Here is a 27,429-nt window from a genome sequence, read left to right as displayed (position 1 = left end):
ATAACTTTTCAAATCTATTTTTAATTATGCGGGCCCACGCCCGCCGCCACCTCACCGGCCCGTGTCCACCACCGCCACCTTCCAACTGGCCCCCTGTTGAAAAAGTTTGAGGGTCCCTGCTTTAAAGCAACAAAAAGGCTTAAGACATGGCTGTCTAAAGAACCATTTGTCTTCCTGTGAACAAGGTCAAAGTCCCAGCTCTGAACACAGAGGAACACTCCAAGGTCAGAACTGGAACTCCAAATTCAGAGCACCCTCCTTCTGCCCTTGCAGCCAGTGTGGCTCTTTCCACCACATCCAGCAACAGTGGCTCTGAGTTTGCAAAGCCAACCTTGGAGCCACAGGGAAGGAAGGAGGGGAGGAGTGAGGCACCACTGTCTTACAGGGAATAATTACTTTATCTCTGGGTTCCCTACTTATGATCCAGCATAAAATACTTAAACATTGATCCGAAATAGGCCCTCTAAGTGTTTGGGGGAGCAGAAGAAGAACTGAGGCAATCCTTACCTCCATACCCCCTCTGCCTTCTATCGCACCTCTGCTCTCATGCCACATCTCATTCACAACACTGCCCTGTTTTTGCTATTCGATTGCCATCTCCCTCACCAAGTTCCATCTACATAGTGTGGTTTCCATGAGATCTTATGGCCTCAGCTGAGAGATCTTGCCAAATTTGGTCTCTCCGGGCATCTTTGGAAGCTGTGTGTTTTTAAAAGGTTACAAGAATTCTTCTTTAAATTGTTCTTGTGCTTCCCACAGAACCAGATTTCACAGGGCTCCTTGGGTGGATGTTGTGACAATTTAATTCCTTGGGACTTGCTTCAACACTGTGTTGTGTGATCCATCTTTCCCAGTAAGCAGGATTCAGAGGAGTTTGTGGAACTGCACAGGACTTCCAAAAGAAAAGCCCAAATCACACATTTGTATGAACCAACACTGGACACAGTTGGAAACTGAGCAGCATTTGGGCAAAGAAGAAAATTCCAGGAAAAATCATATTTCATTCCTGAGAAAGATTATTGATATATGTCCATGCTGAGAAAGAAAGATTGCTATAATCACTGAAATTTCAAACAGGTGCAGATTAGCCATGGAATTCACTACATGTGTTTTCTAGTAAATGAATGCATGTATTCTGAGTATGTAGCAACCACTCCTGATCATTTCCTGCCATTTGTGCCAGAAGGCAGGGCTCCAGGAGCCTCTTTCTTGGAAGACCCCACCCCCACTTTGAGAAAAATCACAGCTATTGGTATTATGGAGATGGAAACAGACTGATGGGCCCGAAGAAAACAGGAAAAGAACATCTCCCCCTTTGCAATGTCTCAATCCTACTTTGGAAATCTAAACCATCCCTGTGTAATATCTAGATAAATTCAGCAACATCTAAACTTTGCATAATACCTCAGGGACAAAATCATGTGGACATCCAAGGAACTGGGGCCATTATTGGTTTCCCAACGATTTGAACTGGCCCCCAAGAATTACATCATCTTGCCTTTATTAGGCACAGGCAAGATCCAAGAGTGTGAGTGATGGGTTTTATAGCTAAGATGTGGCTGTTTAGGAAAAGCTCCAGCTTGCTAAGAACTGAGGCCAGTTTAGCGCAGCTCATCAAGTCTGATGCTGCTGCCTGGGTCAGGCGAGCGTGGAAACCAGCACCATCTTGGAGAGTGAGACTTGGTGGGAGCATGAACAGGGTCAATGGATTTATTCCTTTTAAAGTCCCTGCTCGGCCTCTCTAAGTGGCTTAATATAATTAATTAAATAAGCCCGCTGCTGTCTACAGGCTTACAATCTGTAAAGACGCTGAACAGAAGGAAAAATGGATGGGGAATCAGAGGAGATTTTGCTTGTCAGATTTTGAGACCAACTAATGACTTTTTATTGAACACACGTTTTTAATGCTGCTTTGGTTTTTATTCTGCTAACCTTTGCTGCTTGTTCATTATGTTTCTCTACTATGAATATCAGATTTTATATTTTAATTGGATTTTATTCTTGCATTTTTATTCTATTTTTCTGTGTTTCTGTTTTATTGCTTTTATTGCTGTTTCCTTATGCTTTATTCTAAGCTGCCTGGAAAGTCCTTTGGGCTATAGGGTGGCATATAAACATAAAGAAATATAGAAAGATAAAAATATGACCCCCCTTAAATCTTCAGGTTGTTTACTTTTTGAAGTGTTGTTCTAGTTCAGAAATGAAGAGGCCAGTGGACCTTCAGAAATTGTTGGATGTCAACTTCCATTATCTATAGCTAGCATATTGGGGATAATGGGAGTGGGACCCCATCTACATCTGGAGGCCACAGGTTCCTTACCCCCATGAAATGTCAGATCAATCAAGCTGCTACCCTCCAAACCGGGGACAGAAAATACTCCAGCTGCTGATTTATGGCTACCATGCAGCTTTTTAAAACAAAGCACATCTGCCCACACAAAGGAGGGCAACCCTACACCGGCTTCAGCCCATTTTGCCTGCTTCTAGCAAACACATTGGAAACATTGGCCATCATCTTGTGCAGGGGTCCTCAAACTTTTTCTAAAGGGTGCCAGCAGTGGGTGTGGGGTGCCAAGGTGGTGCCAGCGGGGGGGACGTGGGCCAGTGAGGGGGTGGGGTGCACACGAGGTGAGGTGGGGATGGGGGGCTCGGGGCGGGGCACCAACTTGCTAGCAAGGAGATCATTTTCTCTGAGCTAGTCCAAAATGACCTCCTCGAGAGCAAGCTGCACCCCCATATGCACAAAACCTGTGGGGCGGCAGGCTGGATCTGGCCCACAGCTTAGTTTGAGGACCCATGATCTTGTGTTTGCAGTCTGTTTGCACAGATGCCATCTGTAGATGTGGTCTGCAAGGCAAGGACAGCCACCTGGACCACCTGAGACAAACAAGGGGGCATCCATAGGAGAGGAGGCTGGCAAGAGCCCTACCAGGATGCAGCTGCCACAGCCTCAGCTGAACAGGCTGGAACGGGAGCCAGACATGCAACATGATGCATTTTTTTCTTGGGTTCCATGTGTGCAGTTTGCAGGTGTAACACCGAGCTCTCACTTGGCTCCTCTGCTTTTCAGTGGGGCTTATGTGGGAAGACATCCCAGTGGCTCATGCCTTGTATCCATTCGCAGAGACAAAGTGCTATTTAGAGTTTCCAAACTCAGAGGGTTGTTGTATGTGTGTGTGAAATGCAGAGATATTCAAAGGACCACTGTGAGAGGCTGGATGTATTATCTTTCAACTGCTAGCTTCTAAACTCGTCTGGTTTGAAGAATAATTTCTTCAGGCCATATCTTGATACTAGCTACAAATCTGGTCATTGCCTAAAAGTTTCCTTGTGGATGAAGTCATATATTAGCCAAACTGTGGCTGCTATCCATGCAGCTCTGATAGCATTTGAAAAGTCGCAGTCAGTGAAGTTGAGTGCACGAAGTGGCAATGTCCCACCTGGCTCCTGTCAATGTTGGAATAGCCATCTGAAGCAGTGATAAGCAGGGTCTTCGGAGCCAGGGACACATGCAACAATATGAGAGGCTTTGGCAGCACAACAAAATGGCCACCATTTGAGGTCAGATAACCTATCCCCAAAATGGTGGAAAAGGAGAAGTAACATACCCTCCAAACTGTGCACGAGGCAGAGGTTGAGTCAGCTCCAACATGTTAAATTCTTTGAACCCACTGTTTTCAGCACTGATATAAACTTTACTCTGCTCTAGTCAGATCTCACCTGCAATACTGTGCTCAGTTCTGGGCACTCAAACTTTAACAAGATGCAGAAAAACTAGAAGGGTTTGGAGGAGGGCAACAAATATGAGCCAGGATCTGGAAACCAAGCCCTGCGATGAGAGACAAAAAGAACTGGGCATGTTCAGCCTCAAGAAGAAAAGACTGAGTGGGAATATGATAGCACTCATCAAGTATTGAAAAGGCTGTCATAAAAAGGAAGGAAAATATTTCTTCTCACTCATCCACGAGTGTAGGAAACAGAGGAATGAGCTTAAACTACAACTCACCAGGAAATACTCCCTGTCAGAGCAGTACATCAGTTGCCAAGAGTGGTGGTGGGCTCCCCGACACTAGAGACATTCAAGACGAAACTGGACAGTCATCTGAGTGGGATGGTGTAGCATGGTGTTCTGCACCAGCAGGGTGTTGGACATGATGGACTTCTTGGCCCCTTCCAACCGTACTATTGTATGAATCTATATTTCATAGCAATTCCAGGTGCCAGTTTAAAGAAAAGCCTCATTTTTTAAACATGGGATGGGTCAGACACCTTAGTGAGAGCTAAAAAGAAGACCAGGGGTTTATTGCATTGTGCTGATTGTCTCTTATCTAAAGGGTGGCTTCCCGGCAAACATTGCAGAAGCAGTATGGGAAGCAAAAAGCTGTGCCCCAGCAGCTCTTGTGCCATTCACACACCAGATGGGTGAGTCCCGTGTTTTCCTTTATAAATCACACCCTTCTACTTGAAAGTGCTGGTTATTGGAGAGGATCTCCAGCCCAAGTCCTGTTCAAAGGGAGAGCACAGCAGGGACCTTGGCGCTGCCCATCAAGCACCAGCAAAATGGACAGAGGCGGTGCCCGGGTCCCACACTCACAGGCTTTCCCATGCTGGTGGGAGAGCTGGTATTTTTATTTCCCAGCAGTGTTCTCTTAGTCTACAGACCTCATATTACTATTTAAGTCATTGTCATTAGTGCTAAATCTGTTGCACCCATGAGAGTATGCAAAAGTTAAGCAAATCTGTCCTCATTTGTCCTCATTTATTTATTTCCTTTATACCCTATTTTCCTTCTGCAAAGAATCCAAGGCTTACATTGTCCTCCCCTCCATGTTATCTTCACAACAACCCTCTAAAGTAGGTTAGGATGAGTCTGTGACTGACCTAAAGTCACCCAGTGAGCTTTGTGACTTTAGGCCCAGGGGCTTTGTGACTGAGCGGGGACTAAGACCAGGTTCTCCTGCATCCCAGTCCAAGAGGCTAAGCACTACACCGTACTGGCTCTTGTGTGCTGATGCATCTCTCTCAGGTGGCTGCATAAGCATGCTCCCCAGACTAGCACAGGGATTGGACCTGCAAGCCCCTTGCACGTCCCTTGCCTTTACACATCCAGTGTCCCTCCTGCACAATAGCCTCCAGCCACACAGTTAAGGCTATTGATGGCCGTTCTGCTTCTCCAGGTTTCTGATCATCTGCAAACAAGAGAGCAGAAGGCTGGGGATTGGGCTTCGGTGCAGGGAAGGGGAAACCGTGTTCCCTGGCTCTTCCAGTCACACTGGCAGCTACACTGATGTTTTGATGAGAAGCCCAGTGCGGTGCCTTCATAACCTCAAATAAAGCATCATGTTATAGACAATCTGCCCCCAATCCATGTGCCTGAGGATTTCTTTCACCCCTGAGGATTTCTTTCACCCCCATGTGGTGGGGACATCAGTTGTGTAAAGAGGAAAGACAAGGATCACATATCCCTGTGTGCATTAGTAGTAGTTTCCCTGGAGCCACTACTGCAGTTCAAGCTGGATCACAGTGGTGAATGCAGTCAAATTCAACCATTCAGGGTGAGGGAGAGGGCTTCAAGGGTGGGGTGATGATTTCTTCACACAGGCAGAACCAGCTGGGCAGCCCATCCCTTGCTCCAAGGCTGTCTCGCTAGAATCTTATCTCTGGTTCCTGGAAGGTGGTCAGGCAGGTTTGTAGAGCAGTGAGCACACCGCGTTGTCAAACAGGGTTGCCAGCCCTTGAAATGTAAAAACACGCAGTCACTGTGCTTGGGTGCAAAGGCCCAGGGTCAGCCCAAGAACACCTGGCTACCTGGGGCAAAAGACAAGACAGTGCCGTGTGCCACCCACATCTAAAAGTCAGCAACTGGACCAGTTGTGAAATCTTCCTTCCACTTTGGTGATGGGACAGCATCCTTCACTGCACCCAAAGGCAGCAGGCTAACGTAGGAATTACGCAGCAGACCACATGCACACAGGTCTTTCCTCCAGCACCTCCCAGCACGGGCCACCTGAGTCAGCTGCTTTACTCTAACGGTAGGGCTGGCCTTACAAAAGACTCTGGGCCATACTGTATCCAGGGACAAGAAGTGCCCAATGCAAAAGTCCTTTAAGAGCATGGAACCTGGAAGTCGAAGGATTGGCTTGATTCATGTGTGGTTATCACAGGTCTTGAGATATAGAGGGTAGCTTTTTTTCTGTAGGTCCCCCCTCCCCCTGAAGTGTCCCTGGTACCTATCTCAATACTCTTTCAATGCCAGGCAAAGAGCTTTGGTTTTTTTTCTCCCTCTAGGCCTTTTAACATAATTGGTTTGAAATAACTTAATCTCTGCATTATGCTGTGGTTGCAACAACATTGTTTTTAGCTCTGCAAAGATTATTTGTGTGGCTTTCTGCATTGTATGAGTATCATTGGAACAGTGTTAATCTCTGCTTCCCTCTAGCTGTTTTATTCATGGGGCTTTGGTGCTGTTTATTGACAGATGTTTAATTAAAACTATGATTTGAATTTATCTGTACACTGCCTGGGGAAGTTTTGTTATTATGCTATCCTATGGCCTCACAAAGTTGCCCAGGAAAAGAGGACATAGGCTTATTCAGTGCCCAAGCTGCAAAATCCTGCAATCTTGGAGCTAGGACTCGGAAGGCTGAGTTGCCACCACAGTCCCTCTCAGCCAGCATGGGAAGAACGTCTCCCTTGAGGTTGGAAGGAAGAAAACAGGGCGTGCTAGAGGACAGGGAGGGGAGAAGGCCTAGTCAAGGATGGAGGTCAGTTCCTATTGGTGTCTCAGCCTCTTTCCCTCCCTATCTCTGGCACTAAATTTAGATGGTGAAACTGGGGCCAGAGACATGTTGGTGGTGGAGACCGCCCTCACTTGGGGCATCGGATGAGTGAAAGCCCCTGGGAGACAGTCCTGTGCCCTCCTAAACAAAGACCAAGAAAACAAAACAGTGTTGGGACCAAGATTGGTCATCTGCATTCAGTGCCGTCCAATTTTTAAGAGTGCAGTCCTACAGGGAAGCCTGCCCCATAAGTTCCAGACATAAGGGGTTATGGGCATCCAGTCCAGACTGGAAGGAGCAACAGAGACAGTCTTCACCTTCCCAGTTCTTACACCCTGTTTTGCCTGTCTAGTAATGGTGCTTCAGCAGGATGGGAGGAGGCTAGAGGGGCACTAGGAAACTTCAAATCCTGGCTGCTCCAGTCTCCTCCCCACTCTGCCCTCCAAAATGCCCCCTTTCCCCATCTCCCAAGTCTCTTTTCCAGACTTGGAGAGCAGGTGGTACATCCTCAGTCTGGATGAGGACTGCTGCTGAAGATCAAGGATCCCCCACTTCAACACCAGAACCTCAGTCTAGATCAGCCCCTCATGCCTGCAAGGTAACTCTTTAAAAAGCCACTCAGAGTAATTGGATGTCATCTTGCACAGCCCAGACTTGGTAAGAAAAGGGAGAGGGCAGGCCTTCGCCCTTGTGTTGCCCAGGTGAAGGAATTCTTTGCCTCTAGACAATACCCTTTCCTGCTTGCTTCCTTCCACCTCCTGAAGATGGACTTACTGCAGCAGGATGTTGGATCATCTTTTTGCACAGCACAGAGTTAAACAATGTGGAGTTAAATTTGCCTCCACAGCCCATTTAGACAGCTTTAAAAGGGAGTGGACAAATTCATGCTAGAGAAGGCTGTCAGGGGCCACTTGCCTGCATCAAGAGGCAGTCTGCCTATGAACCTCAGCTGCTGGGTGACCTGGGCAGAAGGATCCACTCCTGCTTGTGGGTCCCCCATGACTTTCTCTCCCTGAAAAGTAAGGCTTCACATCAGCTGCGTGTGTTTGCCCAGGCTGGGGATTTTATTTATGTATAACATTTCTATGCTGCGCCCATCGCCGAAGCCTCGGGGCAGCTCACATAGAACACAATCAGGCATGGGATGATATTAAAAATTAAAAATTCAGAGTTTCTCAGCAAATATAAAACCATTAAATAAAAACCAGTTAACAATTAAAATATCGTTTAAATAAAAAGGTCTTGGCCTGGAAAACCAAATAACGATGGCGCCAGGCGGACCTCTCTGGGGAGCGCATTCCATAGGTGGGGCGCCACAGCAGAGAAGGACCTCCTCCGGGTACTCACCCTCCTAATATCCCTCACAGAGGGCTCCCGGAGAAGGGCCTCCCCCGCTGATCTCAAGGGGCGGGAGGGCATATATGGACGTAAGCGCTCCTTTAGATAACCAGGTCCCAAGCCATTAAGGGCTTTATAGGTGATAACCAACACCCTGAATTGGGCCCAGACTTCAATGGGGAGCCAGTGGAGCTGACGGAGAACTGGGGTTATATGAGAACAATGCCCAGTCCCCGTCAGCAACCTAGCAGCTCTATTTTGCACCAACTGAAGTATCCGGACCGTCTTCAAGGGTAGCCCCACGTAGAGCACGTTACAGAAATCTAATCGGGAAGTTACCAATGCATGAATCACAATCACCAGGCAGTTGTTCTCCAGGTAGGGACGCAGCTGATGGATCAGCCGAAGCTGAAGGAAGGCGCTCCTCGCCACTGCTGTTACCTGAGCTTCTAATGTCAGCTTCGGGTCGAGGAGCACTCCCAAGCTGTGAACCCTGTCCCTAAGAGGGAGTGCAACCCCATTCAGGACAAGGTCCAAGTCCCCCAACCCGAAGCCCGACCCACCTACCAACAGGACCTCCGTCTTGTCTGGATTGAGCTTCAGTTTATTGGCCCTCATCCAGCCCATTACCTCAGCCAGGCACCAGTTCAGTACAGCCACTGCCTCACCTGGATTGGTGGAGAACGAGAGGTAGAGCTGGGTATCATCAGCGTACTGATGATTCCGTAGCCCACACCTCCTGATGACCTCTCCCAGCGGTTTCATGTAGATGTTGAATAGCAAGGGGGTCAAAATGGACCCCTGCGGAACTCCATGGCATAACTGCCATGGCGCAGAGCCTTAGTCCCCCAGCACCACCTTCTGGAAACGGCCCTTGAAATAGGAGGGGAACCACTGCAAAGCAGTGCCTCCAACTCCCAATCCCGTAAGCCTATTCAGAAGGATACCATGGTCGATGGTATCGAAAGCCGCTGAGAGGTCAAGGAGGACCAACAGAGACACACTCCCCCTGTCTCTTTCCCTGCACAGATCATCATACAGGACGACCAAGGCAGATTCAGTGTCATACCTGGGTCTGAAGCCTGACTGAAATGGGTCCAGATAATCAGTTTCATCCAAGAGTGCTTGGATTTGTCCCGCCACCACCCGCTCTAACACCTTGCCCAAGAACGGGATGTTGGCCACCGGTCTATAATTGGTGGCCACCTCTGGATCCAGGGATGCCTTCTTTAGGACTGGCCGGACTACCGCCTCCTTTAAAGGGGCAGGTACCCGGTCGTCCCTCAGAGAGGCGATGACAACCTCCAGGATCCAGGTCCCAATCCCGTCCTTGACTGTCTTGAGAAGCCAAGATGGGCAAGGGTCCAGTAAGCAGGTGGTAGGGTACCACCTACCTCCAAGCACCTTGTCCACGTCATCAGGCCGCAACAACTGAAACTCATCCATCAATTGTGGATCAGACGGCAGCATTGGCACCTCCCCAGTAGAATCTGATTCAATAGTAGAGTCCAGCTCGTGACGAATCTGAAAGCATCCCAAGGAAAAGATTAGGCTCGCTTCCAGGTTTCCTTACAAGAAGACACTTTATTGCTGCCACATAGGACAAACAAGCTAGCTAGCATTCCCAAGTGCTTTAGCAGCGAGACACTTACACCACACGTGTGGGTACAGGCTTGCATGCTAGGTTGACTCCAATCAACTGGAACGGAGGGTCAGCAGAGTCCCCCAGTGTCAGTCTGAGCAAGAGCATGTGGGAAATGTCTAGCTTGTATGTGTTGGGGAAGTCCAAATAAATCTTTATAGAGCAAGATTGCTTATACTGTATGTGCCTTTGTGATATAAAATCAAACCTGCAGTGTCGCTGCTCCTTTTGCCCAGAAAGAACCACTATTTCAAGCCTGGCTCCATTTTTGTCCCCTGAAGCGTTATCAGTTTTCTGTTCCTTTAAGAGACTGAGACTCTCTCTGGCCTGTTTTTCTTGCCATGTTGTAATCAGACTTGCTTAGATGTTCAAGCTCACACCTGTAATGATTCATGTGCCTTTCTGATTGTCATGCCAACATCCTGTAATCACTGACATTTGCTGTACTATCCTGTTATGTCCCCTCTGCAGATTTCTCACACTGTTTTGCCTATGAATACATTATGTACCCATTATCTGCTCCTCATCAACCCTGCTCCTGTGCACATGACTCCAAACCTATAAAACACTCTATAGATATTCTGGAATTTTGTAGCTGGTGGGTGTACCTCTACCAGGCAGCGCTGATGACTCTGGGTTGTTCACACCAATAAAACTGCTGAGGTTTCAGGCGAAGGTGTCTTTCTGTGGAACAGTGCGTACTTTCTCATGGCTGCTAACCAAGATTCCCTGACACACATGTACAGCAAAACAGCAGACAGCAAGCAGACAGCAAAGTATATTGGGGAGAGAGGAGTACAATGAGAAGTGGGCAGCCAGGACATGGATTGCTGACACAGGTGCCAGGAAACAATGAGGGGCAGGGAGCCAGAATGAAGCCACAGTGGGGAGGAGGGTACCTGCCAGGCCTGTCAAGGTCCCCAAGGTGGGAGTCCCATCTCCTTTGAGGAAGCCAAGATAATAGGATGTAGCCAGAGGTGATCAGCCAACAAAGCATAAGCTCATCAACTGCTGCCTATGTGAGGTGGTGAGAATGAATCCCCAGGACCTGCAGGGAAGACTGAATCACCGTGAACCCCAGCGTTTTTATTGGTAACATCACCCAGGCCTCATGCAGTTACTTACACAGCATGCTACTGGGTTGTGGTCTCCATCACCAACTAGATGCTTGTAGAACATGCACAGAGTGTTTTATAGCTTCTGAGTCACAAAGGCCCAGAAGCTGGGCAGTCGATGACAAAATAAGGGGAACACAGACAGAAGAAGGTGAGAGGTCTGCAGAGGGGGTTCAGTATAATGGCATTTGATTGCAGAAGATTAACATAAGGATCACTGAGGCACAGGGATTATTGTGGATCTTGGCATGCAAATGAGGTTGATTGCAATGCTGTCAGTTCTTACCGATCAGCAAAACAATAATCCTGACAGCTTCTTGAGGAAGCCATCAAGTCCCACTTCTTAAAGTAACAGGGAATGCTAATCAGTAACCTGGCTTGGAATTGAGGTGCTTTCTGAGAAAGGAGTGCAGGTTTGATTTTGTAACACAAAGGCACATATAAGCAATGTTTTTCTACCAGGATTTATCTGAATTTTCCCAACAGAGGGGAGAAAGATATCTACAGAGCAAATAAGAGGTCAGTCCAAGGAGGCAAACACAGCTGCATGGTCATCCATCTATCAGGCCAAGAGGGTGTCTCCCTATTCTGAAGGCAGAATCCTCACCCAGAGCAGTACTGGCCCAGTGTACTAGGGATGCAATGTGACTGCTCTGAGGTAAGCATTTGGCAGCCAAGTCTCCCCCGCCCATTCATTATCTGTTGCTTCCACAAAAGGAACAAGAGATTGCGTATCTCATTGCTGAGTTGAGAATTTCTCTTTAAATTTGCTTTCTCCACAACCAGACCTGTGAGAAATGGGAGCAAAACTGCAATGGCAGCTGTCTGCGCGTACCAAAGAGCTATCTAAGATGCTACATTTAAATTAAAACAGACAAGACGACGTGAGTTCGTCCAGGCCAAGCAAGGCCTACGTTTGTAAGAGCCAGAGACCCAGGCCTGAATTTGGGCAGCAGGCCTGCCACACTGCTGTGTCTGAAACAGCATTTAAAAACAAAATGCGAAACAGAAAACTCTTCAGTATGGGAGCAGAAAGAGTTTTTCTTTTTTAAGCAAGACCTTTGCCGGATTTTAAGAGCAGGGGAGGCTCGGGCTTTGCCCTCTTTACCTGAGAGGCGGCTGCTGCACAGGAGCAGGATTTGTGCCACCCTGCCCGAGGCAGTCCGGAGGGCCTGAGCTCCACGTCGCAGCCGCAGCACGTTCAGCTGTCCACGCAGCGGCAGCATTTCGCCCGCAGCTCCTCCTAAGAGCCGATTTCATGCTTTGCTCTTCACACAGAGGAGGGGTGCGGGACGTTTCCATTGGAGCCCTCGGTACGCTGAAGAGCCCAGCTGCTTTCCGATTGAAGTGTTAAACTTGAAGTGTAAAAAAGGCACCAGGGCGCTTCAGCTTGTACTGGAAATACTACGCAATCTCTGCCTTGGCAGACTTTATCGCACATTTCCACTGTGGGCTAGAAGGAGCGAAAGTGCAACCGGGAGGGACAGCGGTGCCAACTGTGAGGCGATGGGACAGATACACACTTCTCTAGATGCATATCTGCCCCATGCATGAACAGCCTTGAGGGTGAGGGAGGGTGTCGAATTTTTGCATGTAAAGGGAAGCGTGGAAAAGAGGTTGCTCTCCCCCTGCCTTGTCTTGAGGCGCCACCATTGTTCTGCCAGCTGATCTCAAGGATCAGAGTTTCACTGTGAGAAAAATTCCTGCAATGCAAATAGATTATAAAAAGGGTGTGTGGGGGGGAGGGGGGGATTGTGCTAGCTCAGCCTTCTCCAACCTGGTGCCCTTCAGATGTACTGGGCTGCAACTCCTGAAATTCCCAGTCAGCACAGCCACTTCTGGAGGGCACCAGGTTGGGAAAGGCTGAACTAAATCAGCGGAACCACATTGCTGTCAAGGAAACAAAGCACAGGAGCGACTGGAGTCAAGAATGCATCGTGTAGTTCTTCAATTAGCAATACTTTGTTATGGAGTAAGGGTCTGTGAACTACAGCCCATTTTATCACACGCAGCCCACAAAAGCTTATTGCGTAATAAATTAGTAGTCTTTCAAATCAGACTCTGTCATTTTGCTGCCTGGGGTGTGTGTGTGTTTAGCCTTAGTTTATACCCTCCCAAAGATACTAATTTAATTAATTAAGAGATATAGACATATTTAATTCTATATCTTTGATTAAGATAGTACTCTGTTCAAGCAAAGTGCTTTTGATGTGTTAAGAAATTCAGATGGAGAGGGAGTTATATCTCCTTAGGAGAACAGCCGAGAATGGTGCTTCCTTATTCTGTAAAATGTTCACCACTCTTCAGTTTGCAGGCCCCCTTTGATGAAAAAACTGAACCCCAGCCATCACTCTAAACATGAATGAGGCAGAGATATACTTACACAAACAACCATCTGCATTCACAGCTGGTTTGGCCCTAAGTACCATGATGCTCAAATGCCTTATTGTAATAGTAGAGCTGATGCTTCACAGCAACCAGCTCCAGTTTTTGGCACAACAGCAAAAGGAGATAGCAACTGGCGTGCCATGCAGAACACAGCAGTTACAGGTGAAGTGCAAAGGAACCCATCTGGTTTTACAAGCATATGTACCAGGAAGAATCTGAGTTTCCCTTGAAGAAAGAGGGATGTGCTTTATCTTGTGGAATAATTAAGTTTGGTCATGGTCTTTGGAGTGCTTTGTTCAATCATATGCAGAAGGTAGACCAAGCCACTGATGAACAACTGGCCAGTTAGCAGGGGGCCACCTAGGCCTTGCTGCTTGCAGGCATGCTTGCAAAGGACCCTGGATCAGATCAACCTCGACCTGAACAGCGAGATGCGTCTTCATTTCGAAAGAGAGCTGAAGGGATATGTGGAAGGCTAACCCTTTGCTTGATGCAGGAAGTGAAAAGCTAGAGCATCCTTAAATAGCTGTCCAGCCTCTGCTTGAGGACCTCTGGTGAGGGAGAACGCAGCCCCTCGCTAGGGAATTGGCTCCATGGTTGAACCAATTGCTCTTACCAACGAGACTTTTCTTTTGCTGAACCAAAATCTATATTCCTGTAATTGCAAAGAACACGGCTTCTAATTCTCGTGCAATCATGCTTCCCCCAGATTATTCTCCAACTGTTTCCAGTTCCTTCAACCTTTCCGCTTTGCACTTATTCCCCCGTCCCACACTCTCCATCCATCTTCGCTGCCTTCATCCAAACCCATTCCAGTTTGTCTGTATCTTCCTTGTATGGAGCACCCAGATCTGGACGATGGGACAATGCCTTCCACTAATCATTGGAAGTCACTCTTTTTGGTTTTTTTGTCCTTATGTAATCTTTGATTGAATTTGTCTTTTATAAAGATAATTTTATTGTTTTTCAGTGTATGTATTGTGAGCCGTCCCGAGATGCTAAGGCATGTGGTGACAGCATACAAAAGTTTTAAATAAATAAATAAATAAATACTGACAAGTGCAGAATGAAATAAAATGGTTATTTCTGATAATCTAATGGGTTACCCTAATGCCTCAACTGACATTAACTCTCCTCAGTTTTTTTCTTTACAGTTGTGTCACATTATTAGGCTGTTTATGATGGACTACAATCCCAAGATCTTTTTCACATGTATTACAGCCATAGACTATTTATGTTCCAATTGTTAAGAGGTCCTATGCAAACTTTCTTGCTTTGCAAATTTAGCACCATCAGTAGATTACACTATTTATTTTTCAAGGCTGGTGGTGGGAGCAGAGAGAGAGACCATTAAAGACAACAATCAGCCACTTCTGGGTTAATTATGAATCACTGTTTTTGTGCCGATCCATTCTATTTGTGAGAGTGCTTCTTGGAAATGCATTGTGTTTGCTCTAACCCAGGGGTCTCAAACTCAACTTACCTGGGGGCCACTGGAAGTAGAGTCTGGGTGAGGCTGGGCCGCATCAAGTATTCCACCCCCGCGGTGGTGGTGGGCCGCTCATCCCGCGTTGCTCCCAGAGGCCGGCCCGGGCGCTGCTGGCTCTTTGAAGGCTGCAGGACCCCTCCCCCATGCCCCATCCGTCCCGGCAATTGGGCCGCGAGTTTGAGACCCCTGCTCTAACCTTTTCCCTACTAATCTTTAAAAAGATAAAAATCCATTGGGAAGGAGCTAGCACCTATGATGCTCCTAGGGCTACCAAGTCAAAAAGCAGTGCGTATGTAGCTAGTCTGTTTTTGCCCCACTTATCAGAACTTTTGTGGTATGAAAAAGGATGGAAAGTCATGGGAAAATTTGGAAGAATCACCAGTGGAAGACAATTTCATCACCTGCCCCCTAAAATTCCAGAGAAGTAGGGCAATGGTACCATAAAAGCCTGCTCTGCTAGTTACCAGAAGCAAAATTAAAGCTGTACCATCTGTGACAAAAGAATAGCTTGATGAATATCTACTCAGAAATGCTGCAAATTCATTGAATCGAGGACTCTGGCGGTACGCTGGTCCAGCCTGCTACTACAGCATCCCAGACAAGTGGCTGCACAGCTTCTTCTCACCCTGTTCCAATGATGTTTTTTTTGTGCTTGTCTGTCCCAGGCTGTTAACCCACTGTCCCTTCTTTCAGTTTTGTCATATTAATTCAGATCTGAGCCCTACACCAGAAGTTTCCTTTGCTGCCTTTCTGTAACATAACCTCTAGGAGGCACTGTGATTACTGTAATGTGCTCTACACGGGGCTGCCCTTGCAGACAGTCAGGCAATTACAGCTGGTACAAAATTGAGCAGCCAGGTTGGTGGCTGGTGCCCCACCTAGGACTTCTATTACCCCAGTGCTCAAAAAGCTGCACTGGTTACCAGTTGCTGCCAGGGCCCAATTCAAGGTGATTGTCTTGACATATAAAGCCCTAAACAGCTTAGGGCCTGGTTATCTAAGGGCCCATTTTCACCCATATGAATCTGCCTGACCCCTTAGATCAGAAAAGGAGGCCCTTCTATAGGAGCCACCCCTCAAAGAGGTGAGGCGGGGCAGTGAATAGGAAAAGTTGCTGCTCCCCACCTCTGGAATAAACTCCCAAGGGAAATTTGCCTGGTGCCATCACTATTTTCAGTGCCAGGCAAAAATGTACATTTTTAATATTTATTTTAACTGATCCCAATCTCCTTCCATTTATTCAGTGTTGTGTATTATTGTTCATACCTGGCTTAAAAATGTTAAAGCCTTTAAAATTTTTAAATTGTTTTATATTTTTAAATGTATTTATATGACTTCTGTAAGGTGCCCAAGGACTTTTAAGTATTTGGTGGCATATACCGTATTTTTCGCTCTATAAGACGCACCTGACTATAAGACGCACCTAGTTTTTAGAGGAGGGATCCATAGAAAGCTTTCTGATAATCACAGGCACATTCCCCATCACTTCCCCATGAGCTTCATTAAAAGACGGGTTGCCATTTGAAAACACACACCGACCTGTGATTAACAGCTCTCACCTGCGCTGGAGCAGCGGGGCGGAGCAGGGCGCGCCGAGTGCGTGCCGGCCAGGTGTGGTACAGCCGGGCCGGCAGTGCGCTGGTGGTGGTCTTCCAGGTGGTGTGGCAGCGGCGGCAGCAGTGGCAGGTCTTCCCGGGCGGTGGGGGTGAGCAATCTGTCTCTCCATGCAGCCAGCGGGTTAAAGCCCGCGGCTCCTCCTCCTCCGCACCGCTCCCCCTGAGCGGCACAGCTCTCACCTGCGCCGGAGGGCAGGGGGGCAGAGCAGGGCACGCCGAGAGTGTGCCGGCCAGGTGGTGCCACGTGGTGCAGGTGGGCCAGCAGCGTCCCAGGCATCGGGCACACACACATTCGCTCTATAAGACACACAGACATTTCCCCTTACTTTTGAGGGGGGAAGTGCATCTCATAGAGCGAAAAATACGGTAAACGGAATAAATAAAGCAAATATACAAGTAGAAATCACTCTCTCTTTCACAATCACAATTACACACTGCATTTTCTCTGTTTCAAAGCTTACTGAAAATGCTGCTTAGACAAAGAAGTAAAACTGGAGGGACATGATGTTTTCTGCAGAGCCTGTAATAATCATGAGAAGGGAATAATGAGCACTTGATAAGGTGCATGTGTAGAAAACACCTTTCACATTCAAACTGAGTTTTTCTACAAGGGTGCTGCAGCTTCCCTGCAACTTCCAAGCACTCAGTCATCATGGCTCCTGCTGCAAGAGCGAAGAGCTTTGCTTTGGCTTCTTCATGGCACTTCTTCATGTCATTCAAGCCCACTGTCATGCCCCCCTGGATATTCTCTTATCCAGGCTAAACATATTCAGTTCCTTCAGCAGTTCCTCATTGGGCTTTGCTCAGAGATCTCCCTCAACATCCTGGCTGCTCTAGAACAGGGGTCTCAAACTCGCGGCCCGCGGGCCAATTGCCGGGCCGGGCACGGGGGAGGGGCCCTGCGGCCTTCAAAGCGCCGGCGGCACCCGGGCCAGACACAGGATGAGCGGCCCACCACCACCACGGTGGTGCAATACTTGCTGCGGCCCAGCCTCACCCAGACTGCCCCCAGGCAAGTTGAGTTTGAGACCCCTGCTCTAGAAGCATTCCAATTTGTCCATGTCCATCTTAAAATGTGATGCCCAGAACTGGACCAATTCAGTAGGATTCACTTCCAGGTCAGTATGTGCAAGGCTGCACCTCACAGTAGTTCTGATTTCACAGCACAAAAAGCAACCCTTCGTTAGTGCATGTAGTCAAATATATGGACTCCCAACTTCAAGACACTCTGTTTTTCAGACACACACACAGTACCCACCACACAGACTCCAAAAGAGAAATATGGCATTAGAATTTATTTAAGAGAAAGCTGAAGCCTGTAGGTACAGCAGTAAAATATACAAAAAATAGTTATGCTCTTTACAGAGCAATTAGCTACAACAAATAAGGAAATGATGGGTAGTGTGGGGGAGCGGGGAGGAAAGCCGCTTGATACAAAGAATTTGGTGTAAATAAGCTATTTGGTTAAACGGAACTGGAACAGCCACGTACAAGTTGGGGCACTTCTAGTTTGCCATTAGTGGAGGGAGCAATTCTTTCAGTAACCACAAGCAATGTTTTCTGGCAGAGATGGGGAACACTTAGACAACTTGCCTGAATGCTGGCCGTGCTAACTGGGCCTGATGGGAATCAGACTCCACTACAGGTCCCCTACCCCTGGTGCAGGAGGGAAAGAACATACACAGCTTTACCAAGTTTGGTTATGAATTCCTCTGTCTCCTGTGTGGCTAACATTGCTGGAAAATCCTTCTGGACTGGGAGCCAATGATTCATTTTATTGGCCCTGCTCACTGCCTCTGGGCCATTCCCCCAAGCTCTGTGTTTGACACTTATACAGGGATGATCCGCACCTTGGTTTTACGAGACTAACACCAGAGTGCTATCAGCAATAGCTGCTCAGTGGCACCAGGCAGTGTGAACTAAATCACAGAAGCCACAAATCTGGGCAGGGTGAGGGAAGGCACACCAAGAGAACCATAGATGCTGATGAAACAATTGAGCAGAGAAAAAGTTGGTGGAGCCAAGATCAGAAAAATATTTTGCCTGGAAAAGATGGGCATCCTTTCTAACCTGGTGCTCCCCTCCCCCACTGAATTGGACTACAACTCCCAGCAGCTACCAGCATCCAGCTTTTTTCCCATGTGAAATATCTGCCTTTTGCTCCTAAAGTACAGTTAAAGTGAGATATAGTGGCTAGGATGGTGGGCTTCTCTCAGAGAGATCTTGGTCCAAATCCACACTCAGCCATGAACTTAGAACATGCTCTCTGTTTTAGTCAAACTGACCTCAGAATTTTTTTGAGGAAATGAAATGGGGAATGGAGGAGGGGCAAAATACTGTGTATACTGCCCTTGCCTCCTTCAAGGAAGGGCAACAAAAAGTACAATAAATAACAACAACAACAACAATAAAAAAGGTAACTGCAGTTAAATACTGGCAACAGATCTGAAGTAGGGAGCCCAACCATTAAGCTCTTCACTCAGCTTTGTTGCTCAGCTGTGGCCCAAGGCCATAACTGTGGGGAATGGATCTGGGGCCTGCATGAAAGAAGAGAGAATGGGGCTTTTACAACTGGATGATCTGGCTGCTAATCCCACATCTGCCCGATTTGCCTTCCAGCCCCAGTAATCTCATTCCATCACTCCTCTGTAAATTTGGGACTACTCTGGGTGGAGAGATCAATTTCAAAGTCCCAGGGGTCAGCCAGCATCAAAGTTCAAGGTGCTCATTTCTCCACCAGGCAGGGCCCTTGCACTACGTTTCAGTTCCTCCTCATGCCATTTAGGAAGTTCGAAAAAGCAGAGCTGGGGCTGAGAAAGTGGATCTTTGCTTTTGAAAAGCAACAAAAATGCAGCCATTTGGAAGGCAAGCGTAGTCTCCCTCCTCCCCATGCTGCCCATGGCTAGTTGCACAGAGCCCTGCCTGCCCGCCCGTTCAGAACGATCAGTCACTTTGTTACTGGGTAAGCACTCGCATGTTAGTCCTAGCTGGAGAAGCAGCACTTTATGGCATGCAGCAAACGCGCATGTGAAGCTGAGAAATACTGTCAAGACGTGGACATGAAGAGGCACTTGATCTAACAAACAAAACCAAAAAAAAAAAAAGATGTTCCTTAAACGAATAAACTTTATACACTAGGAAAACGTATTTTTGACAAAATAAAAGCTAACTTTAAGTAGAGCTTTTCCTCCGGCTGTGCAGGCTCCGGCAAGGAGCTGCCAGAGATGGTGCACTCGACGTAGCTGGTAAAGAAGGACCCGCAGCCAGCCATCTCCTGCTGAGGCAGCACCTGCCCAGGTGGGCTCCACGATCATGTGAGAGGAGGACACGTTTCCTGCCAGGATGGGTTAGGTCCCTGGGAAGGGCCGGTCACATGGGTGAGTTGGCACAATCAGCGGTCATCTCCATGTCAAAGACTTGCAAGGACTCTGTGGGAGACAGCGAAAGAGACAACCTTGATCCTCTTGAAGCCCTGAGAGCTTCATGCTTGGCCTTTAGGGGACATAAACTCAGAATGTACATCAGAGCTGCCTGGCCAGGGGTTGCTGAGGCTTGCTGTGCCGTCTGAACATGAGGGGCAGGATTGAATAAGGGTTAAAGAACCTGCACATAACACATGGCCTGTTTTAGAGTTGTGCAAGGTTCACTGGCCTTCTGTGATGTGGGTGCTGAAGCAGAAAATGCTGGGTGTTTTTGTGTTTGGGAGCTCAGACCACCCCTCTGCCTTGTACCTAGCTTTCTGGGCAAGCAAGTTACTTTTCTTTGAGCTTTATGAATGTCAGCCATTTTGTGAGCAGGCAAACCTCCCTCCACAAAAGCCTTTTTGCAAGAGTCCCCATGGCACCCAAATTCCAAATGTTCCCACTACTGCAAAACAGGGAAGGGCCCCTATGAAAAGGGTTTGGATGACTCCCTGAATCCAGCCTGTGCCTGTTTGTGTTCCTCCATGTAAATGTAAAAGCAGAGCAGGGAGAGAGCCCCCCGCCCCTTCCACCACGCCCAACACAGCACAGGCCGCACACTCACCAAACTGGCCGCTGGCATTTCCCTCGGCTCCCTCAACATTATTGCCAAATTGGATCAGGGACTCGAGTGTGCGGGGAGACATGGGCAGCTCAATGGTGCTACTGCAAGTCGTTCTGGAAAGGTGGAGTGTGGCGGGAGGGGAGGAGAGAAGAGAGAAGAGAGAAGAGAGAAGAGAGAAGAGAGAAGAGAGAAGAGAGAAGAGAAGAGAAGAGAAGAGAAGAGAAGAGAAGAGAAGAGAAGAGAAGACAGAGCAGCAGGGGAGACAAGTTAGAACCTGGAAGCGACTGGCTCCAGCTCCAGAACCACCAAGTCTGCTCTGACCAGGGGCACCACTAGAGCTGGAAGCCCCGACCTATTTCTGGTATTTGGGCAAGGGGACATAAACTGGGGCAAAGGTAACTTGGACATAACCCTACTTCCACTCACTCTGTAAAGGTCCTCATGACATTTTATTCCTAACGTGTGCCAGAAACAAGCGGGGTGTGTGTGTGGGTGCGTGCATGGCTGGTACAGCTCACACCTCCCCCTCTTCTACTTCCCCTCTTCAGTGGTGATTTCTCGATTTCTGGTTATTGATGCACATGGTGTAGGACTGTGCTCTGGGTATAAACCAACCCCATCAAACTGCTGTGCAGACCCCCAGCACTCCCTCCCCCCCAGCTGCGAATCCCCTCTCCTTGCAGGAAGGAATACGTACGGGGTCACGCAGATGAACTTCGTCTTCAGATAGGGAGCAGCACCTAGGTGAGGGATGGGGGGAGGAAAAGTATTTTGTCAGAGTGTGTGGAAAAGCAGCTGGAGTCTCCTCCCCAAACTCTACTTTCTTCACTGCTCTCAGACACATTTAAGCTCTGTCTGGAAATGCTTTCTTGCAAATAATGGTGAAAATTGTCAAATGAAAATAAGGAATCATTCTTAAATATTCTTCCAGCTATCCATCAGTTTGCTTTTTGCCTCATTTGCTGGACTTATGCTGAGCCAGAGTCAAAACAAACTGATCAAAACTCTGCAAGTGCTGTGCCTTCTGGGGAAGGGATGCAATGCTACCCACACTGAACACTCTTGGTAGAGAAACTCTAAATCAGTCCTCCCCAACCCAGCATCCTCCAGGTGAGTTGCACTGCAACCCCCCTGTGGCCAGTCTGTGCAGGTGTATGTGAAAGAGAACCTTACTTTGTTACAGATGCCAGCTGATCCCGAAATAAGTAGCTGTAGAGACTAATTGTGCAGGACTGGCTCAGAAAAAGACACGACCAGGGTAATCCTACATTTACTCAGAAGTAAGCCTCAGCAAGTTCACTGGAGTCTACACCCAGGTAAGCATTTATATGATTACAGCGGAAGGCGGCTGTAAGGTATGACACCTACACTCCAGACTCCCCTACCAGACAGGTAAGTTTCCACTACTGCAGTTCTTGCCCCCAGGAAGCAGCACAGAACGTCAACAACTACCTGGGTCAGTAACTTCTGGGTGCTCCTGGCTCTCAGGACGGCAGTATTTTCCAAAGGCCTCCTCTTTGGGAATATCAGGATACAAGTAGACAAGTGGGGAGACCAGGATATTGGTGGCATCCATGATCTTGTAGCCCATAATAATCTCAGCAAAGGACATGCTATTGAGCTGCTGTTTAGTGTATGGCTCCACTGATTGGATCTGGGTCTTCCCTGCAGCAAAGGGAAACAGATTTAAAGGGGATTAAAGGGGAGAGGGAAACATTAGTTGGTTCATCCATGTAATCTAGAAGTGTATGGGGGTTTTTTAAATAATGCATGAAGGTGCAGTATTGGGCATGGCTGAGACAATGCACTGCTCCTGTGCATGAGAGAAGGGACAATGCTTGTTTACAAGGGGTTTATCCTTGAACAGCTATTATTCACACACACACACACACACACACACACACAAAGTTGCTGCCCAGTTAACTGGGTATACTGCCTTTTCCATCAAGAAAAAGTTCCTTACAGAAAATCAGCTCATCAATTCAATTGACGAAACATCACAGCCACACTTGTACTGAGCTCTCCGAGTTACAACTGGGTGAATTTAGTAGAATCTGCTCCACGCATGTTTCATGGATTGTCAGGAGCTGTTCAAACTGTTGTTTGCTCATTGACACAATCAGATTTTGCACATGTGTGCAAATACACACTTCTGAAAATGTGGATATCCCCCAACATATGCAGATCGTTCCAGCGCTTTAGCCTATGAGAAAATCTGTATTTTTGGTCATTTTTTGGAAAATTGTCCATATGTTTCTATGGCTTCATTTGCATAAGATTATGGAATGTGTTCTCTGGAGAGATGTGCCTGGTGCTGAGTGTATATTCTTTTTGGCACCAGGTTAAAACCTTTTTATTTAAGTGCTATTTTAAAAACTAATATTTTATCGTTCAATGGTTGCTCTCTGTTTTCAGTTTTTTGTCTTCATGTAATCTTTTATTGAATTTGTAATTTATAAAGATCATTTTACTGTTTTTTAATTGTATGTACTGTGAGCCATCCTGAGATGCCAAGGTGTGTGGTGATGGCATACAGAAGTTTTAAATAAAATAAATACATAATAAATAAGATTATTTTTAAAAAATCCTTGAACCCACACAACTCGGGAAAAGCTGCTCCACCGCACAATCTGTGGCAGGCTTCTCCAACATTCCCATCCAGAGCTTCTGGTCCATAGAGGTCTTCCTGCAAACCACTTTCCCAGCCCTGTTGAGGGCCATTAACCAGAGATGGCGGAAACCGAAACTGGGGCCTTCTGCTTGCCAAGCATACTAGTGCTAAGCCGTACTGGCGGCTTCCTTCTTGCACATGGCGCAGCAGTCATTCACCAGGTATTCCGGACAGCCTGCCCCTAAGTAACATAATGTGTATATACTGGCATATAAGACAGTCCTTGGAACCAAAAATAGCAAGGCAAAAATTGGGTGTCATCTTATATGCCCAACATAGGACAATCACCAGAAAAACCACCGAAAATACTGACCTTGTCTTATATGTAAGTCATCTTATATGCCAATGGGCGTTCAGTGTCAACCAAAACTCACAGGATTCAAGAGAAGAAACTCTTTAAGTGCTCTATGCTCTTTCCAAAACTGTATTCCTTACCACTGATGTCCTTCTCCACCCATGTGAAGGTGATCCCACCTTCCTTGCTGCTTTCACTGAAGCGTAGCAGGAAAGTGCCTGGAGGCTTTGTGCTCAGGATTGCTCTTTCCCGCTCCTTGCTGATGAATCCCATGATATACCTGACGATAATGAGAAAGAAGTGTGCTTTTGCTTTCTCATACACTTTCAAAATAAGGACTTGTAGAACATGGGAGTTGCAATGGACAGAAAATGGATCTCCAGATCTTTTGAACTTTGGCTCCTAGCATTTCTGAACATTAGCCATGTTGGCAAAGGTTTCTGGGAGTTGAAGGCCAAAATATCTGGCAATTGACCTTCAACGCACCCATTTATAGGTCTTCTGTTCAATCCTAGGCTCCATGTCGGAAATCCAGAGCTAGAGCCACTCACCCCAATGTCCAACCAGCAGACGGCCAAACAGCCTCTACCTGAAGACCTCCAGCAAGGGAGAACCCATCAATCCAGAGAACTAACTCCATCGTCCAACTGCTCTTACCACCTAGAATGTTCTCCTAACAGCCAATCAAAATCTACCCTCCGGTAATGTAAGCTGCAGAGAAGAAAACATTACTCTCCTCTATGTGGCAGCCCATCACGTATTTGGAAAGCATTAACATGTCGCCCTTCAAGCATTCTCTTCTTCCAGCTAAACATACTCAGTTCCTTCAACTTTTCCATTCCCATGGCCCTCTTCCTCTGCACCCATTCCAATTTGCCTGTATCCTTCTGAAGCAGGACACAAGGCTCCAAATGAGGGCCAACTAGCGGTGAACAAGGCAAGAACCATTTCTTTCTGACTTTGTCTACAGTAGCTGCAATTGCTTGATGTTTCTCAGAAGCTTCACAGAGGACCAAAAAGGCCTGTATCAACTGTGTCACTGTTTTCTTTTTCCCTCTCATTTTGACTCTAGTGTAGGAGGCCGAATCCAGATCTTAAAAGCCACCCCACTCCTCATGCTTGGGTTTTAGAGCAAACAGGGTTCCTGTACGTAACTCTAGAAAAGTAAAGCAACATAAAGACAAAGATCTAAAGGTATGTCTGTTTTGGTCACAGAGGTTGAACACTTCCCCTTTCTCAAGTCTCTGAAGAGACCTCAGAAAGTGGCATTTTACTGGTAAGAAGTGGTCAGAAAGAGCCCTCTCAAGAGTGCAGACACTGGCAACAATAGTGGCCTTTCTGGCACATGCTCACCCTTCATTCCAGAGTGCCAAGATGTACTTCTTCACCAGGTCAATGATATTGTCCAGCCAAACCCAGAAAGAGAACCCTTTGCCTGCCATGTTCTCCTGCAGAGAAGATTGCAGAGGAGACCCACATAAGCAAAACAGTACATCCACCCTGTGCCCCAATACCTTGTCTGATCTTTGGAAATCCCTACCTTGCAGAACTTTGCCCAGGTTATCTGACATCCAGAGTAATTGACACCAGGCCCTGCAGTGAGGAGGAGGAGGAGGAGGAGGAGGAGGAGGAGGAGGAGGAGGAGGAGAAAAGAGCCATTAAAGATGCTGTGGTGGTGGCAGACCAGGGCCAGAGAGACTCTGGTTTAAATCCCCACTCACCACAGAGCTCCTTGAGTGAATTTGGGTCAGTCACTATCTCTAGCCCAACCTACTTTACAAGCAAAAACACTGACAAAGTAAGCTGATCAAAATCTCCGCAGATCTTAAGCTTGCACAACTGTGTGAAATTTTGGTTGGTGCTAATTAATTATTGCCCAACTGTGGATTTTGGATTCTTTCCCACCTTATAGGACTATTGCCACAATAAACATGGTGGGGTGGGAGTCAAAGTATTTTTGCCACCTTGAGCTTCTTCCTTGGGCAAAAGACATATTTAAAAGTGAATGACTATATTGACATGAAAAAGTCAAGTGCAACAGCTAGCCTGGGATGTGTTGATTTTTTAAAAAAAACTGGTACAAAAAGCTGGAATGCTACTATTTGGGCTTCCAGGCGTGCAACCTATTCTTTATACGCACAAGAAGAGGACAGGTTCTTACCAAGCAATTTCTCAGCAAGTGTCGTCAGCTGCTCAATGCTGAGTCCTCGTTTAGTGGTTGAGGAGAACTGCCAGCTCAGCACTTCGGCAACCTGGTCCCAAGTGCCAATGGGTGGCTTGGTGAAGAAGTTCACGTTCTGCCAAGAGAGGCAGCAATCACGAGTTGGAATTAGGAATCAGGAATGCCTCCCACCCGCCCTTCTTGATCTTTTTCGAGCTCCAGGGTTTGGGAAGTGCAGCATACCTTAGGGTTGTTTGTCAGCATGTTGTACCACAAGATAGATGCCCAGGCATTTGGCATCTGGCAAATGTTGGAGATCACCACTACAGGGAGTGAGTGAGTCTATAGGAAGGAAGCACAGTTGCTCTCAGCACGGAAAAATCTCTTTCCCTTTATTTACACGTTCCATTGGCACTGTTGGGTAACAGAGCTGTGAATGCCCATTAAACACGCGCACACACGTGCATATCGGGGGGGGGGCAGGTGTTCAGGAAAAAGACTCCCCCATTTTTTCCTGGGGAAAAAACATGTTTTTCAAATGTTTCGGCTTCTTCCACCAGCCCCCCCAACTCTAAGCACACAACACCCTCCTCCTCTTAGGAACCGAACATCAAGATTCTAGTCTTCACGCATCACAAATCTAAGTGTCTCAGCCAGAGGTTCACTAGATTCCTTCCATCTCTGTGATGAAAAGAACCAGTAAGTTTAGCATCAACTCAGAGTAAAAGGAAGGTAGAGGGAAGAAATGAGCAGCGTAATCATCGCTGGTTTTGCTTGAACAGACACAGCTAGAATTGGTCATGATTTGCTTTGGCCACCCCCACGCCATGACTACAAGAGAGGACCTCTTGCAGGGTCACTTCCCTTTCCAGTGGCAAACAAACCACCCGATACAGGAGGTGGGGCAAGCATGAGGAAATACAGCTCAGGATATCTGTGGGGCTCACCTCTAGGTCAATCTTCAAACCTTGGTGGTAAACCTCTGTTTCAAAGGTAATGAGATGGAGCTCTTCTGTGACGATGAGAGAGGCCTGAGGAGAAAGTGGCCACAGAAATACGTTAAAAATCTTAGTTTAGGTAGCATGTTTAGCCTTTTGAAAAACTTGCAATTCCCGTTTCAGTTTAGATTTGCAACCAGACTGGCAAGGTATAATTAAGATGAAAGAAAAGGGAAAGGGTTTCAGGGCTAAAAAGCTGCTTGGAGACAGATTTTTCCTGCCAGCAGACCTGTCACAGCCTTAGTCTTTGCCGGAGATACTTCATAGGAAGCAGCTTAGGAAAAGACAGAGAGCCCCAACAGCTCTTTGGAAGTTTCCACAGGAATCCAATAATGGATTTGGGAGCAATATTGAGAGAGAGAGAGAAAAGGGAGAGGTTCAGAGGAATCATTACTGCTGTTAGCACATCTCACTGGAGCTGTATATGTAATGACTCCCTATTCTAATGATTTATCTTTCTCATCAGCAGCATGAGGGGCACTCACGTCACAGTTTGCTCTACCGCCATTACCACATCTCTGTTCCCGCAATGTCTGTGGGAAGGAAAAAGAAGAAGAATTAGACACTATGGCCTAGTTCTGATATTACACTAGAGCAGCTTCAAAATAGTTTAGCATTATATGAATGTGCCTATGGTCCCTTCAGTCTTGCACACTCCCTCCACCTCTGGCACAGCTGTGAAGAGGTAGAAAGCTTTTGCTTCTGTTTTTATTAGCCTCCACTTGCCATCTGAACCTGGACAAACTGTGATTAACTGTAATTGTGGTTTGTGGAAAGAAGCCAGCTTCAAACCACAGCTTATGAAGCTAGCTTGTTTTCACTAACCATAGTTAAACAGAGGTGCCAGGCTGCTGATGGGGACGGGGCGTTGTGCTCGCATGAATCCTGTCCTCCGTCAGCTTCACTGGCTC

At 47.2% G+C, this 27,429-nt stretch overlaps 1 protein-coding gene across 5 annotated transcripts in view; it reads right to left on the bottom strand.

Moving 5' to 3' along the window:
* Positions 1-17,647: 17,647 nt before the first annotated feature.
* Positions 17,648-27,429, bottom strand: part of STAT3 (signal transducer and activator of transcription 3) — a 43,785-nt gene continuing 34,003 nt past the window's right edge. For 2 of the 5 annotated variants that reach the window (XM_044444480.1, XM_044444485.1), the window contains 11 exons: positions 27,004-27,051; positions 26,468-26,551; positions 25,764-25,862; positions 25,521-25,656; positions 24,900-24,952; positions 24,713-24,807; positions 23,500-23,639; positions 21,843-22,058; positions 21,091-21,133; positions 20,394-20,506; positions 17,648-19,795 (listed from right to left, as the gene is read on the bottom strand). In XM_044444480.1, coding sequence (XP_044300415.1) covers positions 19,737-19,795; positions 20,394-20,506; positions 21,091-21,133; positions 21,843-22,058; positions 23,500-23,639; positions 24,713-24,807; positions 24,900-24,952; positions 25,521-25,656; positions 25,764-25,862; positions 26,468-26,551; positions 27,004-27,051 — 1,086 coding nt within the window. In that variant the 3' untranslated portion in view covers positions 17,648-19,736. The remainder of the gene's footprint in view (positions 19,796-20,393; positions 20,507-21,090; positions 21,134-21,842; positions 22,059-23,499; positions 23,640-24,712; positions 24,808-24,899; positions 24,953-25,520; positions 25,657-25,763; positions 25,863-26,467; positions 26,552-27,003; positions 27,052-27,429) is intronic. The other 3 variants (XM_044444481.1, XM_044444483.1, XM_044444484.1) reach the window with 3 other exon arrangements.

This window comes from Varanus komodoensis, unplaced genomic scaffold (assembly GCF_004798865.1).
Source record: "Varanus komodoensis strain SLA01 unplaced genomic scaffold, ASM479886v1 scaffold45, whole genome shotgun sequence".
NCBI lineage: Eukaryota > Metazoa > Chordata > Lepidosauria > Squamata > Varanidae > Varanus > Varanus komodoensis.
The sequence above is the reverse complement of the archived record's forward strand: the minus strand, read 5'-3'. Positions and strand labels throughout refer to the sequence as shown.